Source organism: Rhyacophila brunnea, unplaced genomic scaffold (assembly GCF_057557595.1).
Source record: "Rhyacophila brunnea isolate RB1 unplaced genomic scaffold, BYU_Rbru_1.0 scaffold_12, whole genome shotgun sequence".
Classification (NCBI taxonomy): domain Eukaryota; kingdom Metazoa; phylum Arthropoda; class Insecta; order Trichoptera; family Rhyacophilidae; genus Rhyacophila; species Rhyacophila brunnea.
The window spans coordinates 22,471,353-22,490,263 of NW_028232774.1; the positions used below are offsets into that span (position 1 = coordinate 22,471,353).

The 18,911-nt window shown below is 33.9% G+C and overlaps 1 protein-coding gene across 25 annotated transcripts in view; it reads right to left on the bottom strand.

Annotated features, from left to right (window-relative positions):
• Nucleotides 1-18,911, bottom strand: part of shot (dystonin-like protein short stop) — a 572,629-nt gene that overhangs the window by 316,875 nt on the left and 236,843 nt on the right. For all 25 annotated transcript variants that reach the window (XM_085960986.1, XM_085960985.1, XM_085960962.1 and 22 more), the window contains exon 2: nucleotides 4,533-4,594. In XM_085960986.1, the coding sequence (XP_085817112.1) occupies nucleotides 4,533-4,594 (62 nt within the window). The remainder of the gene's footprint in view (nucleotides 1-4,532; nucleotides 4,595-18,911) is intronic.

Here is an 18,911-nt window from a genome sequence, read left to right on the forward strand (position 1 = left end):
CTCCACCCTTCGACTCTTACTGGATATAGTCGACTTTGTTCGAAACTCTGCGATTTTGTGTTTAGCTCGTGTTGCCTCCTAATAATATTATTATCATTTTGGTAAAACTCGCTCCATCCCGCTGAAATAATAATATACGATGCACTGAGATTTCACCAAATTTAAGTTGACAGCATGAATAATGTGAATATTGCATCACTGCTCTTTTCGACTGCCGAGATAGGACCTCACCGAACAATGATTCGCGCTATAAGTGACTCAAAAGTCGATTTAATTAAATAATACATGCATCATTCGGAAATAACGCGAATGCCAGACATCGCCATTTATAGACAATTTTTGGCGAAGGCCAAAACAATACCAAATCTTTTGAAACTACACAATATTCGCATAAATTTGGCCAATTCAAAAAAGTGATATTCCGGTCGGTGTGAGTAAACTTTGCCTCGAGGGATACTAACTTTAGTAGAAATCGGTACAATTAATTGTAATTTATCTCAAAAGGAAACTGTAAACAAATTTATTGACGAGACTATAAACAATTTTAACTATAAGTAATACTTAAATATACTATATATTTTTTTTAATACATGTAGATTCCTATGTTATAAACATGAGGTATGTCCCTACTCAGGTCGTCAGAATATTTAAGCCTAGTCTAGGCCAAGATATGTACCTACATATTACTATATCTCTGAATAAATTGTATAAAAACTGTCCACAGATATTTGTATCAGAACATTAAATATTATATATAAATGCAAACGGAAAACACGTCCAGTTGGGGGGAAATAGTAAAGTTCCATCGGAAGTAGCGACGCGTGGTCTCATATATTTTTTTATTAAAATGATGTTTTGTAAGTAGATACGACTGTCCTAACTATATTTAGCAATGTTTGTAGGTGTTTGTAAGACTGTGTGAGCGCCTAAGCCTAATCCAGGATTGGTGTTTGGAAGCGGATGTCCGTCAAACATGGAGTGTATTACATTATAAGGCTATTAATGATAATACTACATTTATATATAAACCAACAAATAATGTTTTAATTCTTTCTAATTTGAGGATCAATGCGGCGCCGCTGTCATGATTAGGAGATGAATCTTTCTCCGTACAAAATACGTGCCTAACTTCCTACGAAAAGTTAGTAATATTCACAATAAAACCATTTCATAGAAACTAATCAAATACCTAATAACAATTCCGGTCAGTGACCATTAATCATATCGCCCCCAAGATTCGAGCATGGTGGCTTTTTGTAATTTGGAAGTAATAATCATTATTTATGATATGGTAACATACGTCTTTAATATTTATCATTTCGTGTAGATACTTACTAGAACCAGTAAGTTAATAATATGAATGTCTTCCAAACATACAGGCCACGATTTCATAATGATCAAAGAATGAGTGTAGCATGTTTCACTGAGACAGAGTGCTTACAAAACTATTTAAACTATCAAAACTAGAAGAATATTTTGTATCTATTATGGTTTGGTTAGGCAGGGTTTAATTGAATTTTAAATTCTAACGGATTCAAGCTCTGTACTATTCCATTTAAGTTCATTTGAGTTTGAATTTTAAAAACTAACGAACAGCTTCTGCAATTTGTATTCTTAGTTTTTTTATTATGTGGTTTTATTTTATTTTATTGTGGTATGACTGATAAATTTAAGTGTGTTCTATTTATGTCGGAACTCCACAGCCACTGACATATATTACATATTATATATTCTAAACTGTGAACAAACACCATAATTTGTTGAGAAAACAAGGAATAGAAGTTTCATAATACTTTTCCCTTTTCTTTTGAAGATACCCCAGTGTGAGGGTCAATAGTATGAATCTGTCGAGAAGCAAACAATCATTGCTCCAAAGTCCAATGTATTATATTGGTTATTCGGGTAATTCAATAGAAATATTCAGTCAAATATAGCTCAGATCTCGGGAATCATTTAGTTCAGCAGATAAGTAGTTAACATATCATGGCTAAGTGAAATGACTCGGGTATAATGAATTTTGAATACCCACGTATGATTAACATTTGGCTCTTACAAAACGCAATAAATACAATACGTCATCATTTTGGAGTCGGAAAATATTTCATGCTATCAAATGAAATGTTGCTAATGTTTGTATTTACTGAACATTGCACAGCTCATCGTCATCAATCTATTTTATGCAGAATAAAGGGATAAATCGGCCATTCAACTAGAAATCTGCAATGCTATGTCGAAATCAAGGTCCAGTTTGACGTAAGTATCATTTTCTATTATCAGATCTTCATCATTTGGATGAAAAATAATAAATCAGGATTATTTAAATACTTTACTTTTATATGATTAGACTTCATCAATATAGAACATATTTTTTGTTCCAATGAGTCGATCGAGGTGTGGATTTTGGTCGCTCTCACTATGACCATGCCCGTAGAATTGAGTCTTTAAAATAGTTTAAAATGTAAATTAACTATGAGGTAGTCTACGTGACCTCATCATATCAATTCGTATTGCATCACTGACGGTCTGCCGCAGGAGTGAGAGGAAGAGAATGTGTGAATGCCAATCAATGACATTATTAATGGACAACGCACTCAATACAGTAGCTATCAATTAAATTCACGCACAGCGACATTCGCACATGCATAGGTAGACGTCACGCAATTTCCATTATGCGATATCACGCATCGGGAATTTATAGCAATATCACCTTTATTGTAATGGCGTTAGAATAGTGTTTCTAGTGTCAATGTTCATTTGAGCGAATCCGTTCGAACCGAACCGTTCGGCAGACCCGACTAAAAGCATCGGGAATTTATAGCAATATCACCTTTATTGTAATGGCGTTAGAACAGATTATGCCATTCGGCAGACCCGACAAAAAAGTGAGTGTCATTTTTATTCACAGATGATTCGTCCATATTAATGTCATTGATGCCAATAGATCCCAAAACACAATAATGTAGTAGTATGTATACAATTTGTAACGCCTTAGTATCCCCATTTAGGTATAATACGTTAGTTTTTGTTAAAAAAAAAAAAAATAAGAGTGCGGTAGATTGCTGCAAGTATTGCTATTGGATGACAGACATAGCCTACTTGAAATTGGAAATGTCTGCTATAGAAGAAGATTTTATTTAACATAATTGGTAATCGCATTTAACCCATCAGCATGTATGCATGCTGCGGAAAACATAATAAATGTAATAGCAATTACAATTTCAAAATCAGCCTAGCCAGAAAATTAACAATGGATACATAATTTATTACGCTACAAACCCCACATCTCGGAGTTAATTTAAGAGTTATATGCAGAGAATTATGAGTAAGCCAATCAGTTAAGTAGTAGGGATATGTTTCCTTTTGGGATTGTCACATAACTCACCTGGGACCAGGTGGTGGCGGAGGTGCGTGGGCAACACACCGTACTTGTAACATTGTATTACATTCAAGTCTTTCACAATAGACAACATTATGATATCTCTCTAAAAGAGAGAATAAAAAATATATGCATTACGGAATATTTCGAATCATAGATCGAAAAACTGAAAATGGAACGAATTTAATCGTATGAAACAAATCCATTATATTTCGTCATTATTAAATTTGACGAAACAAAATTTTCACGTTTGTCTCAAGGTAAAAAAATACGTTAGAATTCCTAAAAGTTTCGTATTATTATACAGTTCATGTACAAAGTCTTCATACACTATATTTTAGTTATATGTAGGTATAACGTTGTGTGAAAATATTTTACCGAGAATAATTCAAAAACTAATCCAAGGGGAATTTTTGACAATTAAGCTACAACAGAATTACATGCCATCCATAGACTGAAAACGCATGTGGTTTTGAACCGTGGGCCATACTAAACTTATGATGTCCGTTCGTAATTATACGTATGGAAAAAATCTTCTAAAACACGAAATAAAACGTAAATTGTGTAATGAAGTAGATATGTATATTGTATTGAATTGAATTAGAGTAGAGGTTATATTATTTATTATCTACAGAATTTTTACGAGGATTCATTTTGTTATCCATTCGCCCAACCCACTGGATCTGCAGTGAATCAAATACACATTAAAAAACTACATGCATTTGTTGACCAACCGCGGGTTAAAACTCGCGTCATACAGCTCCATATTTATACGAATACGGCCGCTCTAGCAACTAGGCCAAAATGAGTGCGAATAATTCTCATAGCGAGCCACAATATTCATATAGGTAATACAAAAAAAACTCTGAAGACAGGACACAGAAAATATAGACTGGTAGACCAGTAAATATAGGCACCTACATATTATGTCAATATATGTCATTAACAGAAGAACTTAATTTTTGCTACTTAATCAAGTGTATTATGTGATGATATTATCGTCTTTATCAGCCTGTAATACATAAATTTATCTTGAAATGTAATATTTTCAACACATTATGCTATTAACTTAAACAATAACAAAAGTAGGTAACTTAATATTACGACTAAACTTAAGTTTATAATGTCAAGAGTACTGGATATTGGATTTCATTACCTTTTTAAGATGTTTGTTGACCCATTTCGTGAACGTCTTCTTTTGAATAGCATCTCTCTCATCTGGAACAGAAGAAAATAAAAAATCATTAAAATTAAGCAAAAAAAAATCAGTCAAATCTCCGTATTTAATGAGTAGGATCTATGTTTCTAACACTTTCCATAACATTAATTATTTACATCCCTTATAACGTATAAACCCGATAAAAAAATCCGGAACTGAAAAATAATACAATTAATATGCGTCGATAAAAAAAGAAAATTGTATTCAACTAGAATATAAAAAAAATCGGAAAATAACCAAAAGATATGAATTGCCTGAGATCATTTACAGCCTCAGTCTACAGCCAAGATTTATTTTATATAAAGATTTCGCTTTTTTGCACAGTACTATCAATGTCTTAAAAAAACTAGTAAGTAACAATAACATAAAAATAGGCGTATTCAAATACAATAAAAAGAGGAGAGATAATAAATAACATAGGCACAGATTATTCACAGCATGTTCACTTTTCGTAGGATGCTTTATTTCACTTCACAATTATTTTTTAGTCAAACGATTATATTTTTTTAGGATGTACTGGTCCGTTAAAATTTGCCATAAATTGCACTTCAGGAAACCCTTCGTAATGAAATCATATTGCATTCACAATTATTAATACTCTTTCTTTGTTAAATATAGTCCTCATACAGTATAATTGGTTTATACAGTATTTAGTTGGATATTGATATTCAGACGACCTAGGTAGAATTGCTTCACTACATATGCATGAATGCCAAAATCCTTCACAGAAACGGTTCTCTCCGACTTAATATAGTAAAGTTGTCTGTAAACAATAGAAGTTAATGGAGACATTATCTTCTCGATTGTATTTTGAGAAGTTTGGTGGTTATTTGGCTCAATAAATACTTCTGGAGAACCACGCGCGTGTACCAAAGATACAGCTGATGTGACTCACTCTGGCAAGGTAGTAATTGTTTTTTTTAATCATGGTGTTATCATATTATAATACTTAAATAAATAAAGTATGTACCTGGTTGGTATGTATTCAAAAGAAACTTAATAAATATAATGTTCTTAAAACGATGATAGCGATAAAATTGAGATCTCTCATTAATTTCAGAATTTACTACGTATTATTATGACAATGGAATATATTTTGTTGACAGAGAAAAACCAAAAATGCATTCAAACACGTCGTCAAAATAATTTACGTATGTCTTATTTTAGAGGCGCAATGCGAATAATTGCAAAGAATGTGCATTCGTTGCCCTCCAATATAAGCGAATTAAAACATATTTCTGAGAAACAATAAACCAATGCATAGCAGGTGTAGCCGGCTGTCGAATAAATCATTGATAAACTAAACAGTTACAAGTAAAGCAATGATAGTATAGAAAAAATGAGGATTTTTTTACTACGTCCCTAGAAAGCCGTTTAGTCAGCAGTAAACATAAAAATTTCCTAAGTCTACCAAAATAAAGACAATCAGTAAGGCAAGTTACATAATAAATGGTACAGTAGAATTCAGTGTCAATTTGGCCGATCGATATCGTAAAATAACTCAGGTGGAACTTTAAGTATAATGCCGGGTCCACACTGGCAACATGTCGCCGGCAACCTCGTTAAATTTTACGATAATTATCATAATTGCTTAAGAAACTTTACGATAATTATCATACTTATCGTAAAATTTAACGAGGTTGCCGGCGACATGTTGCCAGTGTGGACCCGGCATAACGGAGTAAGATTCTGCTGGCAGTATATGCGACTCATTTAGATGTTAGTATCGTTACATACTTTTAAATGACACTAGCACCGTTACAAGGTAATTTCGTAGTGGCCGCAATGCCACCAGAATATTATGTCATTTCCCTACTGTATTGTTACTACTGGTGGTGGGCGACACGGCGGAGAGGTATTTCTTAAAAAATGATGATAGGTTGTACATCGTGGTTCACTTTACAATAAGTATTCTATAAATGAGAGGAATAAAACGGAGTCACCCGCGCTGCCCGACTGCCTGGTATCCAAATATTGTATTCAGCATTGGTAATGAACGAAAGCTAGCATAGGAATGAATTTTCGGAATTCGGTTGGGTAATGTAGGTAAAATGTTTGTTTCAACAAAATTATTACACATTAAATATAATATGCTAACTTACAGTTATAAGATCACGCGAAGTTGGTTTCGGCACAGTCCCCGAACGGGAATCAATATAATGGATGTCACTACTCACTTCTTAATTCTTACTAGACTTACTTTGGTCGGAGAATACCTAACTAGTTTCAAAACTGCTGCATTTCCTCATATTACTTATACTCGTATGTACAGGCGCTATAATACAAGCTACATGTGTTATCTTAACAATACAAAAACCGGAAATATAATACAATGCCAGCTGGTATATAGATATAGAAGAATATAGGTAAAGTTTGATATCGTACTATATAGCTTGGGGCTACCAAAATTTATATTAATGCCGTATATTCTTTGACCTATCGTCACTCCAGTTTTAAATTATCTTAATGATCGATTTATGAATGTTTAATAAATCGAGATTCAAGATCGAATCAAATTAAGATATGTGATGTTGGTGCAAACGGCAGAGTACAAATCCGGGTAGCAAATACTTGGACCAATGGAGCATATTATAGTATCTAAAAGATACCGAATATATCTCACATTCGTTATATATATGATAAAGTGGTGACAATGCAAAAAGGTGATTGTCTCTTCATTATAAGATGATAAGGGTGACGTTTACGTTGGTGATCCATCTATTTGTTACAGTAGCGGTTATATGTACGTGGACGCTACGAACCGCTGACAGGCTTGCAAGCTGACTTGAGAAAAATTAACTGATGCAATACACCCCACCATTAAAGACTAAAAGTTGTATTTCCAGGTTTTCTTTATAGTTCGATTGTTGTTTGATTGGATTGGATTTTAGATTGTGTCACATTCTGACGAAGCAACCGTCTTATCTGTAATGAAGCATATAGAAAAATGATCACTAATTCGTTATCTACTTCTTTTTATTAATATATCATAACAAAAACACACACCTAGATGATAGTAGATTAGTCGGTGAAAAAAACCGTTTATGTTATTTTAACTTATGTGACAATTCCGTAGTTACAGATGACATTAACTGTTTATTGTGAGATTCAAGCATATTCAATCTCTGCCATTCCGGTAGATTTATTAAAGCTTTGGGTTTAGAACCGGAAACCTCAGTCCATTAGTCGCAGCCAGGATGCTTGGTGCAAAACCACAGCAATAAAACACGCGACCAAGCTGCGGATTGTGGATGGACAATTTAAGAGCTTTGGTCGGAGGTCAAGACCCTACGTCCGGAGACTGACTCAGTTTGAGTTATTATTAGTCGCTTCATCTTATATTGAGATTGCGTTCAGTGTTCTGAGAAACGGATGTGCTAGACGCACTTGGTGTTCGTTAAATAGTATTGACAAAGGCGTGAAGTGCATTGCAGTTTGCACAATGTACATAATTGTGTAGACATGTTAATGTTAAAACCAAACATTTGATAGTCTCTCTGGTCTGGTTCGTTTTAATTTATGAATTAATAACAGTAACCTCTAGTTCAGTGTTTCTCAAGTGGGCGACATCGCCCCTAGAGGGGCATTAAATATAAATAAGGGGGCGGTAAACTAAAACTGTTAAACACTGTTAAAACCTGTACATGTATTAGTATCACTATATTCTTCAAATAAACACACAAAATATGTAGAATATGGACTGTTATTGTACAAAGATTTTGCGTGGTCACAAATCTGTTAACTAAAAAAGAAATCGACTGCAAATAACTTATCATGATGATTTAAGAATACTCCTGACAAAAATGGAGCCGAACATTAATAAATTGGTAACAACGCACGAGGTTCATCTAATCTCATTACATTAAGATTATTTTTAATGTTATTCGTAATTTGTATTATAATTCTTTATATGTTATCAAATTTCTTATATTTAATGAGAATGTCACGATGATTGATTTAAATAAATTATTGTATCTAATTTAAGCAATTCTGATGTACAACATCTTTTTTTACTATAGGTATTCCGTAGGTAGAAATATACGTAAAAGAACGAAAATTTATCAATGCACATTCGCTTAAAGAATGTAAATAAATTTAGGACGTTGAATATTTTTTTCTGAAAAGAGAGCAGTAGGCAAAATAAATTTGGGAATCTCTGCTCTAGTCCAACGCGAAATATGCAATATTATTTGAGCAGTTTTTGTGTAGAAAATATGTAATGAATAAAACAAAATGTACTTAATTCTTTTGAAATGTAGCTGTTGGTAGTTTGTTGAAGAACTACGCGCAGGAGCAGTTTTAATAGTAGTACAGTTCAATAGTAGTACAGTTCTACTATTATAAAGTCGATATTTGTATATTTTTTATCCGTTCTCTATGTACGATAGTAAATAAGTATTGTACGATAAAAAAAATACTATAATTTCGAAAACCAGAAAAGCAAATATAATAGAAATTACACCTCGCACAGATTTGATCGACTCAAGAAAAAACTCTTATTATTTCAGAATCTCAAATGAAAATTTTCAATAAAAAAATTCTAGAATTTGGCTGGAATGAAATTTTCAAATAGCATTTCAGAAAAACTAAAATGGGAATCAAGTTTGTCGTTATAAAGAAAAATATATATATGCACGCAAAAAACCCTACCAATTTAAATATACTACTATACTCATATTTAACCACTTTTAATAAAATATACTAAATGATATCAAAAGATGAGAACAGTAACAAATGAGCCGAAATACATCATGAATATAAACGATTTACCTACCGACCCACCCAATGATGTTGGTATTTATTTACAAGCACAATAACGCCCCAATGCATGCATTCATGCAACCTATAAATAATTTAAGGTCAATCACCATAACAATTAACTTCAATGAACCTCAGCCATTAACATTGCTAGAACAGACATCTCGAGTAGCCGTATACGGCCCAGCCGTCTCGCCAGGAGGTGCATGTTTAGTTTATCGCTCTGAAAAAATCAGGCAACTGTCGCACTTTTCACGACAGATAATAATTGAATTGCATCCTCCCGCGCATGCCCTTTATCAACAAAATTAAACTCGGCGATCACAACATAACAATATTCGCAGGAATGCGTCTTGATTTCAATGCTACGCGGCAGTGGTGTGACAGACGATATTGAAAGAAGGAGAAAAACTCCACGGTAGCGGATTTGAAGCGATCCATAACCGTAGACTGGTTACGATCCCGCAACCAAGGCTCACTATTAATAAGAAGGTCAAAGAGCATGATATACCTATAGTTTTTTTAATTCGTTTATATTTATAATATTAATGCTATCGACCAAGGGTACTTGATGGAATTCGAATTTAAATTTTAATGGATTAAAGTTTTGTACTATTCTGTTTGAGTTGGTTTTTGCGACCGGGTTTCGCCTTTCGGCATCTTCAGGCACCATGCGCACTCACCAATGGTAAATACACATTGACAGCGAATACAGTTAATTCTAAATTATATAAAAAAAAATAGGTAAAAACTTTATCAGCCAAGTCAAGGATCACAATAAAAAATATAACAAACAAATTATGAATAGTGTTTGTAAAAAAAACCTGTACCTTATCATTAATAATACGATTATTAATAGGTGTATAAATTGTTAAAACCATAATAATAGAGCATTAGATAATAATCAATAATAAATACATTCAATATGTGTAAAATCACCAATACTGTGTATATTTAGTTAACATATGATTAAGCTAATGGATTCTGGATTTTACTTTGCATATTATAATATTGTTAGAAGGGTATTTCCGAACCTCTTTTATAAAAACGATTTTATTACGCTTTCGCGCCATTATCGTGACGTGAATTGTCACAGGTAGGCGGCATTAACTATTATAGCCAAAAACCAATTGATGCCGTTACGGTTAACCAGATTATTTTTGGAAGCAAAAATATTTTTTCTGAATGCATTTTTGCAGATATCGAACAGTCCACTGGACTGGAGGAAATGACGCGATCCTCTACATGCTCTATCTAACATCTTATTTAACTAGTCGAAGTACCCGACACGATATTATATCGGTTAATCCATCAAAAAATAGCTAAAAGTGCCGGTTAATCGTTACCCGATTGTCAAGTTGCCGTGCCTCAATAGCTTAACAATGTTATGGATTCAATTAAAAAAGAAAACAAGTAGGTACATACAGTGATTGCACTAATCCAATACCCACACCCAAGGAGTGAGGGGATCTATAATACACATTGTGAAGCCACTGGTATAACGAGTAAACAAACATACGCGGGTGCATTATTTTATGACTTATTTGTTTAATGCATCTCGGCGGGGCGAGCGCTGCAGTAAATCAATGAGTTAACCACATTTAAGTTGAGCAGTTAATGTCGCCTGTTTTATTACACGATGGATGGTATTTTCGCTTTCGCCGAGTTCACTGACATCTTCAACATTATCATTTAGAACGACGATGAAAGTCATTATGTATCTTCTGATATGATTTTGATTCTGCCGATTCTTTGCGTTTGCGTCTACATTGTCCGTCCATGTAAAACAAAACATAGCGATTACCTACAACCAAGACAAAAAGAAGTGAACAAAGCCGCAACCAGTGTTTAAAACACCGCTTTTCTTACCAAATCTGACGTTGTCACTATCGGGACCTATTTCTTCCGCTTAGAGGGCTTAAATTGACAAAGTCCATCTAATACTAAAACGGACGAATCTTCGTAATTAAATTATAGTAGAATACTATATTATACTATACTGATGCTATACTATATTGTACTATATATGCTAGATGCTATACTATACTATATTGATGCCTTTGAGATGTGGTGTTGGCGCCGAATGCTTCGCATTTCTTGGACGGAGCACAGGACGAACCAGTCAATCAGCAAGAGACTGCAGATAAAGGAACGGCTCTCGACGATATGTCTGAGAAGAATTCTGCAGTTTTTTGGACATATTGTCAGGCGCGGACCGGACAACCTGGAGAGACTGGTAGTTTTGGGTAGCCTCCAGGGAAGGCGAAGCAGAGGAAGAGCGTCTGCGTGATGGAGCGACCAAGTGAATGAGCTGACTGGGGGCACCATCTATTCTGCCCTGAGAGAAGCGGAAGATCGAGAAGGATGGAAAGTCTTGGTCGCTCAAAGGATGGCGAAATTTAAATGTGGTCACGATCCTCAGCCATGAGTGCACGACCAAGAAGAAGAATACTATATTTTATTTATCAACTAGATTTGGCAGTTGACACACAAAAGTAATCATTTTACGTGTAGTAAGTACTTTCAGTATATAACCAACCATATTTATAGAACAGGCATGTCCAACTTCACGTAGACTGTGGCCTGCGATCTACTATCCAGTATCAAAACACTCTCCCATTGTCATAGTTCAATATAAACAAAAATAATGATAACCACTTCCACAAAACCAGAAGAGTTCGTTACTACTTATAATATATACTAGTTATAACTCATTATAACTAGTTAAATATATCATATGCCTACTAAAATAATTAAAAACTATGACACACGTCAACACTTCATACATTGTTAAGAGCATATTCCAGTGAAACGGCAAATAATTTTCAACTATAGGTGCGACGAAATTTTGGACTCACTGGCAATCGGAGAGCGAAAGTCGAGCTGTGAACACGTCAAATTGTTTAGTGATGGCGACGGGTGTATTAATTCTTAAATCGTGTAAAGATGACTAAAAAACGTTACCCATTTACTTGAAAAAGAAAACATGTCAATGAATATATTATTATTATTGTTACTGATAGAACAATAAACAGAACATTAAATGGACGCATGTTGCATTTTTATGACAAATTATGTTTTGTTCTGCAGGCGTCGTTTGCACAATCTTCTCGTCGCGTAGTCACGATCGTTTTAGACCGTGCCCTAGCTGAGATATAGCCTTAATAAATCAACATGAAGAACTTGAAAATTATTGACATTTTCGTTACACAGAAATCATCGTCAAACTATTCTTCTGCTGTGAAGAGGCTACTGCGGGACGTTCAGAGAAAACTACCTATATAGTTCCTATCACTATTGCGGCAGACCAAGAGTGATGCCAATACAAAACTAATGAAACGACGAGGTCACGCGAGCTTCCTCATGGTTAATTTCTCTTTTTTTGGACTTCTACGTAAGCTGATTAAGGAAATAAATATAGAAATTAGTTAAAGGGGTTAATAATTAAGGTAATTTAATACCTATTTTGATTTAAAATTCAAAAGCCGATTACCAACAATAGTGACGAAATTTAGTAAGCGATTCAGAGAGTATTGTAAGAACCATTAGTTAAAATTCGTCGCAATTATATAAGATTCCTATAGCACAGTGGTCAATGCACGTGGGCGGAAATCCCGAGAGACGCAGGTTCGAACCTGCTGGGCGTCGTATTTTTTTTACAAAAAGATTTTTTTCTATTGGTAATATATTTCTCAGAAGTCTTTTCAAATTATGTATGTTAAATATAGGAATGTTTAATGCGTCCGCTTCAAAATTTCAGAGAAATCATATTTTATTACAACTGAAGAATTTTCACGACTGATTTCATTATGATTTGGTTTATTTGCAATTTGTATTCTTAGTTCAATGAAAACAAACAAGACATAACTAAAAAAGTGGGTATTATCTTTTTCAGATCTTCACAGCCTATCTCCACCCTTCGGCACCACTGAATGCTATTTATATAGATTATCTAAAAACACATGAAGATCATGCGCACAGACAGCATATGCAACTAATTATCCCTTCACTTATAAAGGAATTCGCGATCATATCGAATAAAGATGACTAATACGTCTGCCATAAAATGAAAGCATCCATTATCCGCCAGAAAAGGAATGCATCTTGTTCATATTTCATCCGAAACAAAGAGCATCAGAATTCTGTAACATAGTAAGATTGACAGTGTCATTCCTTATATAGTAGTAAGTCTCGAGTGGTAGTGCAAATTGGCGCGAAAATTCTGATGTCGGGATCATCGCGGTGACCCGATGACCAGTATAAGATAACTGGCGACGCCAATGTAATCTGACCGCCAATTAACATCTCTTCAATCTCACGTATTATAATTAAGGATAGGATTAGTATTATCTAGCCAACATAGTTTTCCACTGTAATTTTAGCATTAATCGAATGTATAAACTGTGAACTTACGAGACAAAATACAGCGTGCGGGTTATGTTAATGTAGGTTGCTGTTGTAATTCAGCCATGCGTTCAGTAAATTTTCGTAATGGGTAGAAGCAAGAAACCGACTTGTGACCGCCAGAGACAATTTCAGGAAAAGATTAGTGATAAATATATGAGTTTGACTAATGCTTCAAATACACTGTATGACGATCGGTCATATATATGTCGAAAAACCCGTTTCTTATGTTGGCGTCCTGTGTCACAGGGTGTCACAGAGTGTAAATACGATGTCATAGGTGTATGTATATGTATGTATAAATGTCGGAATGGCATAGATTTGATCATAGACACTAAAACGCTCTTAGCATATATGTGCCCGATCGTCATATAGTCTATTTGAACCTTAAGATGAATTCACTGCCGTGAAACCACTTAATCGATGATTATCTTATATGTGATTAACCAAAGAGCACAGTATGATTATTCAACAGCTTTGCTGTGAATGTGCATAACCCGGGTTTCATTATTATCAGAACAATGCATAATTAAAAAAAAATACAATGAAAAAGGATTATTCCAGAAGAGGACGTAGGGATGTGGCGATGGATCGAGGGAATGGCGCGATTTTGTACCTCCCGTGTGCTTCGATGCTGGCGCGTGATATGGTGAAGTAAGTAAAATATAATAGGGGTAGGTACTTACTAATTACCGTTTTGACTGTCTGATTTTTTCAGTATCTGGAGTATATAAATACTTATATCGAGGTTATACTGAGCAATTTACGAACCACATGCTATTCCAATGGTCAACAATGTAATGTTAGTGACTATTACTATTATCTACGAATTGTTGGTGGAAAACTAGAATATAAAAGTACCTACATACTTCACGCAATTTAAAACAATTCTGAGCGTTATTATTGTTAACATTTCAATATATTTCGTTTTATTTTTGTATTGACAGGTGGGCAGTAACAATCGCTGGAATTCATTATTACTGTACTTTAATTCATAATAATAAACACTATTCAACAGAGAATCAATATGTATACATATCCTGGCAAGATATCATTAATTTAATTTGCTGGTACTTGCCTGAGTATTGATAAAAATAATTCACAATAATTACGACTTTCAGTACAAACTATTTATTTATGAAAATATTGGTCAATTATTATTGGTACGTAAGTAGATATTAAACTATTGAATGTTAAAGTAATAATGTGCAGTCACACAAAAAAAACATTGCATAAACAATAAATAAAACGAATTTGATTTGCAGTCTAGACGTGATCCAATTATCAAATAGCAAGCTGCACCAATTCAACTTCGGAATATTTTTGATTGATCATAGCTTAATAGTACTCATGTCAAAACTGCTACAAATTATTGCCATAGGATGTTCAATTAAGATAAACATGAGAATAAAACTAACGTAATCCGTTGGTAAGCTATTGAAATATTGCATAAATAAATGTAGTATGTATTGAACAAATAGTGATAGTTTTCGCTGTAAGTTTTACGAAATTTTTCAAAATATATTTTCTACCTAGTTCCAAAGCACTTTGATAAATTACTAGTACTTAAATAAACAATAGTTGGACAAATGTCGTTGACTCCGTAGTGGAAGGCTAAGAAGAGCTGCACTTGAACTGCAAGACCCATGCATTTAGGTAGGAACGTGAATCCATATTTATTATCAAACGATGTCATCGGTGAGTCGGGAAGTGAATGAATAAATACCTACACCTAACCAGTTACACTTTTCTTTTTTTCTTTTTTTAATAAATTGTATAAAAATATCGAGAACACTAATGTTTGCACAAGCATCAGTAAATGAGTAAATATTGTAAAACATAAATACACATGGTGGGAAAACTTACACAAATGCGATTTTTACGAAACATTTACTATTGAAAAATAATTTACATTAAATGCTTATTGATAACAATAAAATCAAGATCGTCCGGCTGCCCCTGTCAACAAATGCAAGTGTTGATGAAGAATAACCAGCATTATCTTGCTAAAATAGATGAATAAATTATAGAATTGATTTTGCCTAAAATTCTTCGCGCCCTACAGGTGGCACGTGTGCCAACGGTTCATCACCGCTGGCCTAGTTAAGTACGATGAATATAGTGATTTAATTTTTCACTGGAATCACGACCATCAAAAATACGCAAATAATAAAAATAATAATTAATTCATTATTAATATACACACGAACAAATTGCGAATGGAATTTGAATGATTCATAAAATCGTAATGATTCATGTATGCAACTGAATCATTATGAAAGCATATTATAATTTGCAACCACGTTTGGATACTCGCGAAGATTTACAACTCAGTGAAAGGATTTATAGAATATGGTGGTATTAAATTTCATATAATTACTGTCTCATAACGACAGATAATATTTTAATTAATACACTGCATATTATTTCTTACATTGCGATAATGCACTTGACTAATATGTAGGTGGGTACTAATGCAAAATGCAAATACCCGCGGAATGTAATATTTATTAGCTAAGGAATATTTTTCATTTATTGTAAGTAATACGGTCCAATAACATATAGCCAGGTAAATAAAATGTCTGGCTTTGTTTTCCGACGTGTAAAACACATTAGTAATATTTTAAGGCTTCTGCGTTTACTTGCGACTTGTAGATACATAAAAATAATCCTGTTTTTATTTCATATACTTACAGCATAATACTATTGTCTAGTCTATCCGTTATTATTTCATAATATTATAAGTTATAATACATGAGGAAAACGTTCACGATTATGGAATGCATGTTGCAGGAAGTTATTAAATAACTGGGCCTTCTTTGATACCGGGCATTGAAATAATCACAGAGTATAGAAAAAGTATACCTTAATGCAAATAAAAAAATTTGAATAACAATAATATTAAATAACGATAATCGATTTTAGTATGGTCGAATTGGTACTATAGAAACATGTATATTTATTTTGTACGTTAATTAAATAGTCGTATTCTTTTATAAAAAATAATGTCGGCATAGGTATTTTGACGTCTTGTTTTAGTTGCATGGTTACGTATTTCTGTTTGCAGTGTTATGTGATTGTTCATCTATATTCTATATTGTACAAATAAACTTTTTTAGACATACAACACCAACGCAGGGCGTTTTTGTCTTAGTGTAGAACTGAATCTTAGAGGACTTGCAGGGCTAACTTAGAGGGCAAAATACCTTCAACCAAATTTTAATATTAGTCACAGTAAAATAAATTCAGCTTTAAGTATTCATTGAAAAAGATTTTCCTTGACATTCTTGATTTTAACATTATAATAAACCGTAAACCAATACAAAATTGACAACACCCCCATAATTCAATGAGTGAACAGCTTGAAATGTCACAGAAGTATTTTCGTCTTGCAGTCGACTGAGATAACTGTTGGGAAATTAATATAATATCCATTGGACTGTGGTGGGGTACACAATACACGTGTAGGTATTTAAATTTCAGTTATTAAACCTATGGAATACAATAAACAATCCATAAATTTCAAGATGTCATGTCGGTAAAGTAATTTAATGCACAATTTGATTTTTTATTGTGTTAATAGCAACAATAAATAATACGATACAATAGAAAAAGTGCAGTCAATTCCGATAAGCATTCAATTACATATTTTACGATTGAATAATTTACGGATACCTCAAAACGTGCCACTGACTTTTAGCCACACGTGTGCTAACCACCTTTGTTCACGTGCATAAGAACGCACCGGGGTTTCTGAAATTGCGGTCCGTGGCACTCTGGTGGACCAGAGATGTTCCCAAACTGGATCGCGAGATAATTACGTTATAGTAGATACTATACTTAGGTGAATTAAAAAAATATCATTAAAGATTATTTAAAATAATTTCAATAACCTCTATCTACGGAAATAACGATTACCTAGTCTTTTAGTAGATGTCGACTAGATGTATGTAAATGTATAAGTATCTTAAAATAATACGTATTTCATTTTAGGGGACATAACCACTCAATCCGTTATATTTCAGGAAACAGAAGAACTTTAGACAATCTTCGGCTATATATAATATAGCAGATTATATTTTTTAGGTTAATAAATGTTAAAATAACTAAAATTCTTCAGGTTCAAGAGGTAAACGTTCAAAGGGATGGAGGCAGTGGGCCATATATTGTTGAATATTATCAAAGTGGGACCCAAACAATAAAGTTCGGGAAGCGCTGGAGTATACGGCGATATTGCAATGAGCGGCAGCTACAAACCTCTCCGACGCGGGCCGTGGGTGAATCGATTACCGATGCCCATTTCGAGAAATTTCTTCAACTCTTGGCTGTCACCAAGATTACTCTCGGTTTCTCGAGAGCCCGTGCACGTGCGCCAGATAACCAGTTTTTAAGAATAGCTGAAGAGGTGTGCGTCATACTTCATGATTCTATCGCTCGTGTATAAGTAGGATGTGAGGCATATGTATGTAGGTACATACTATTGCTCCGAGAATCGAAGATGAGTCGGTCCTTTGGGTTGTTAATTATTTGCGGATCTGGTTTCATTCAACATGGTGGACACCGTATGTTCATTCTATTATAAACCAGAGTAATTCAATTTGAATTTTAATAAAAAATATATTTCCATGAACAGAAAACATTAGTTTAGTAATGCAACACACAGGATTTTCGCTAAACCCCCAGATTGATTTCATTTTTTGATAAAAAAAAATAGCTCATAAGCATAAAGCCCATTGACGCAGCGAGTGCGGCGCTCGCGCAAAATTTCTACAAGTGGCGCATAAATCATCGAAAATACAACGTAATCAAATACGCCAGCGCCCACTGGATTTGGCGACGCATTATACGCGCGCGCCGCATGAATCATCGTTTTTTCGCGAATCACCGCTTCTCGGCGATACGAATGAAAGAAAATACAATGGAGTCCATTCATTGAACACAGCGAGCAAAATCACGCTGCGTGAGGCATCGTCGATGGACGGGCGGAAAGCAATTATTTGATTACAGAGAAGTCATTGTTTTATTTTATTATCGTGTCATTATATTTCGCTGGTTGAATAATGTCGTCGTAAATATTTATTACAAGCCCCGAAATAATATAATATTTTTATTGCTTTGTTATGAGAGACGCTTTAAAAATAATTGTTTTGTGCT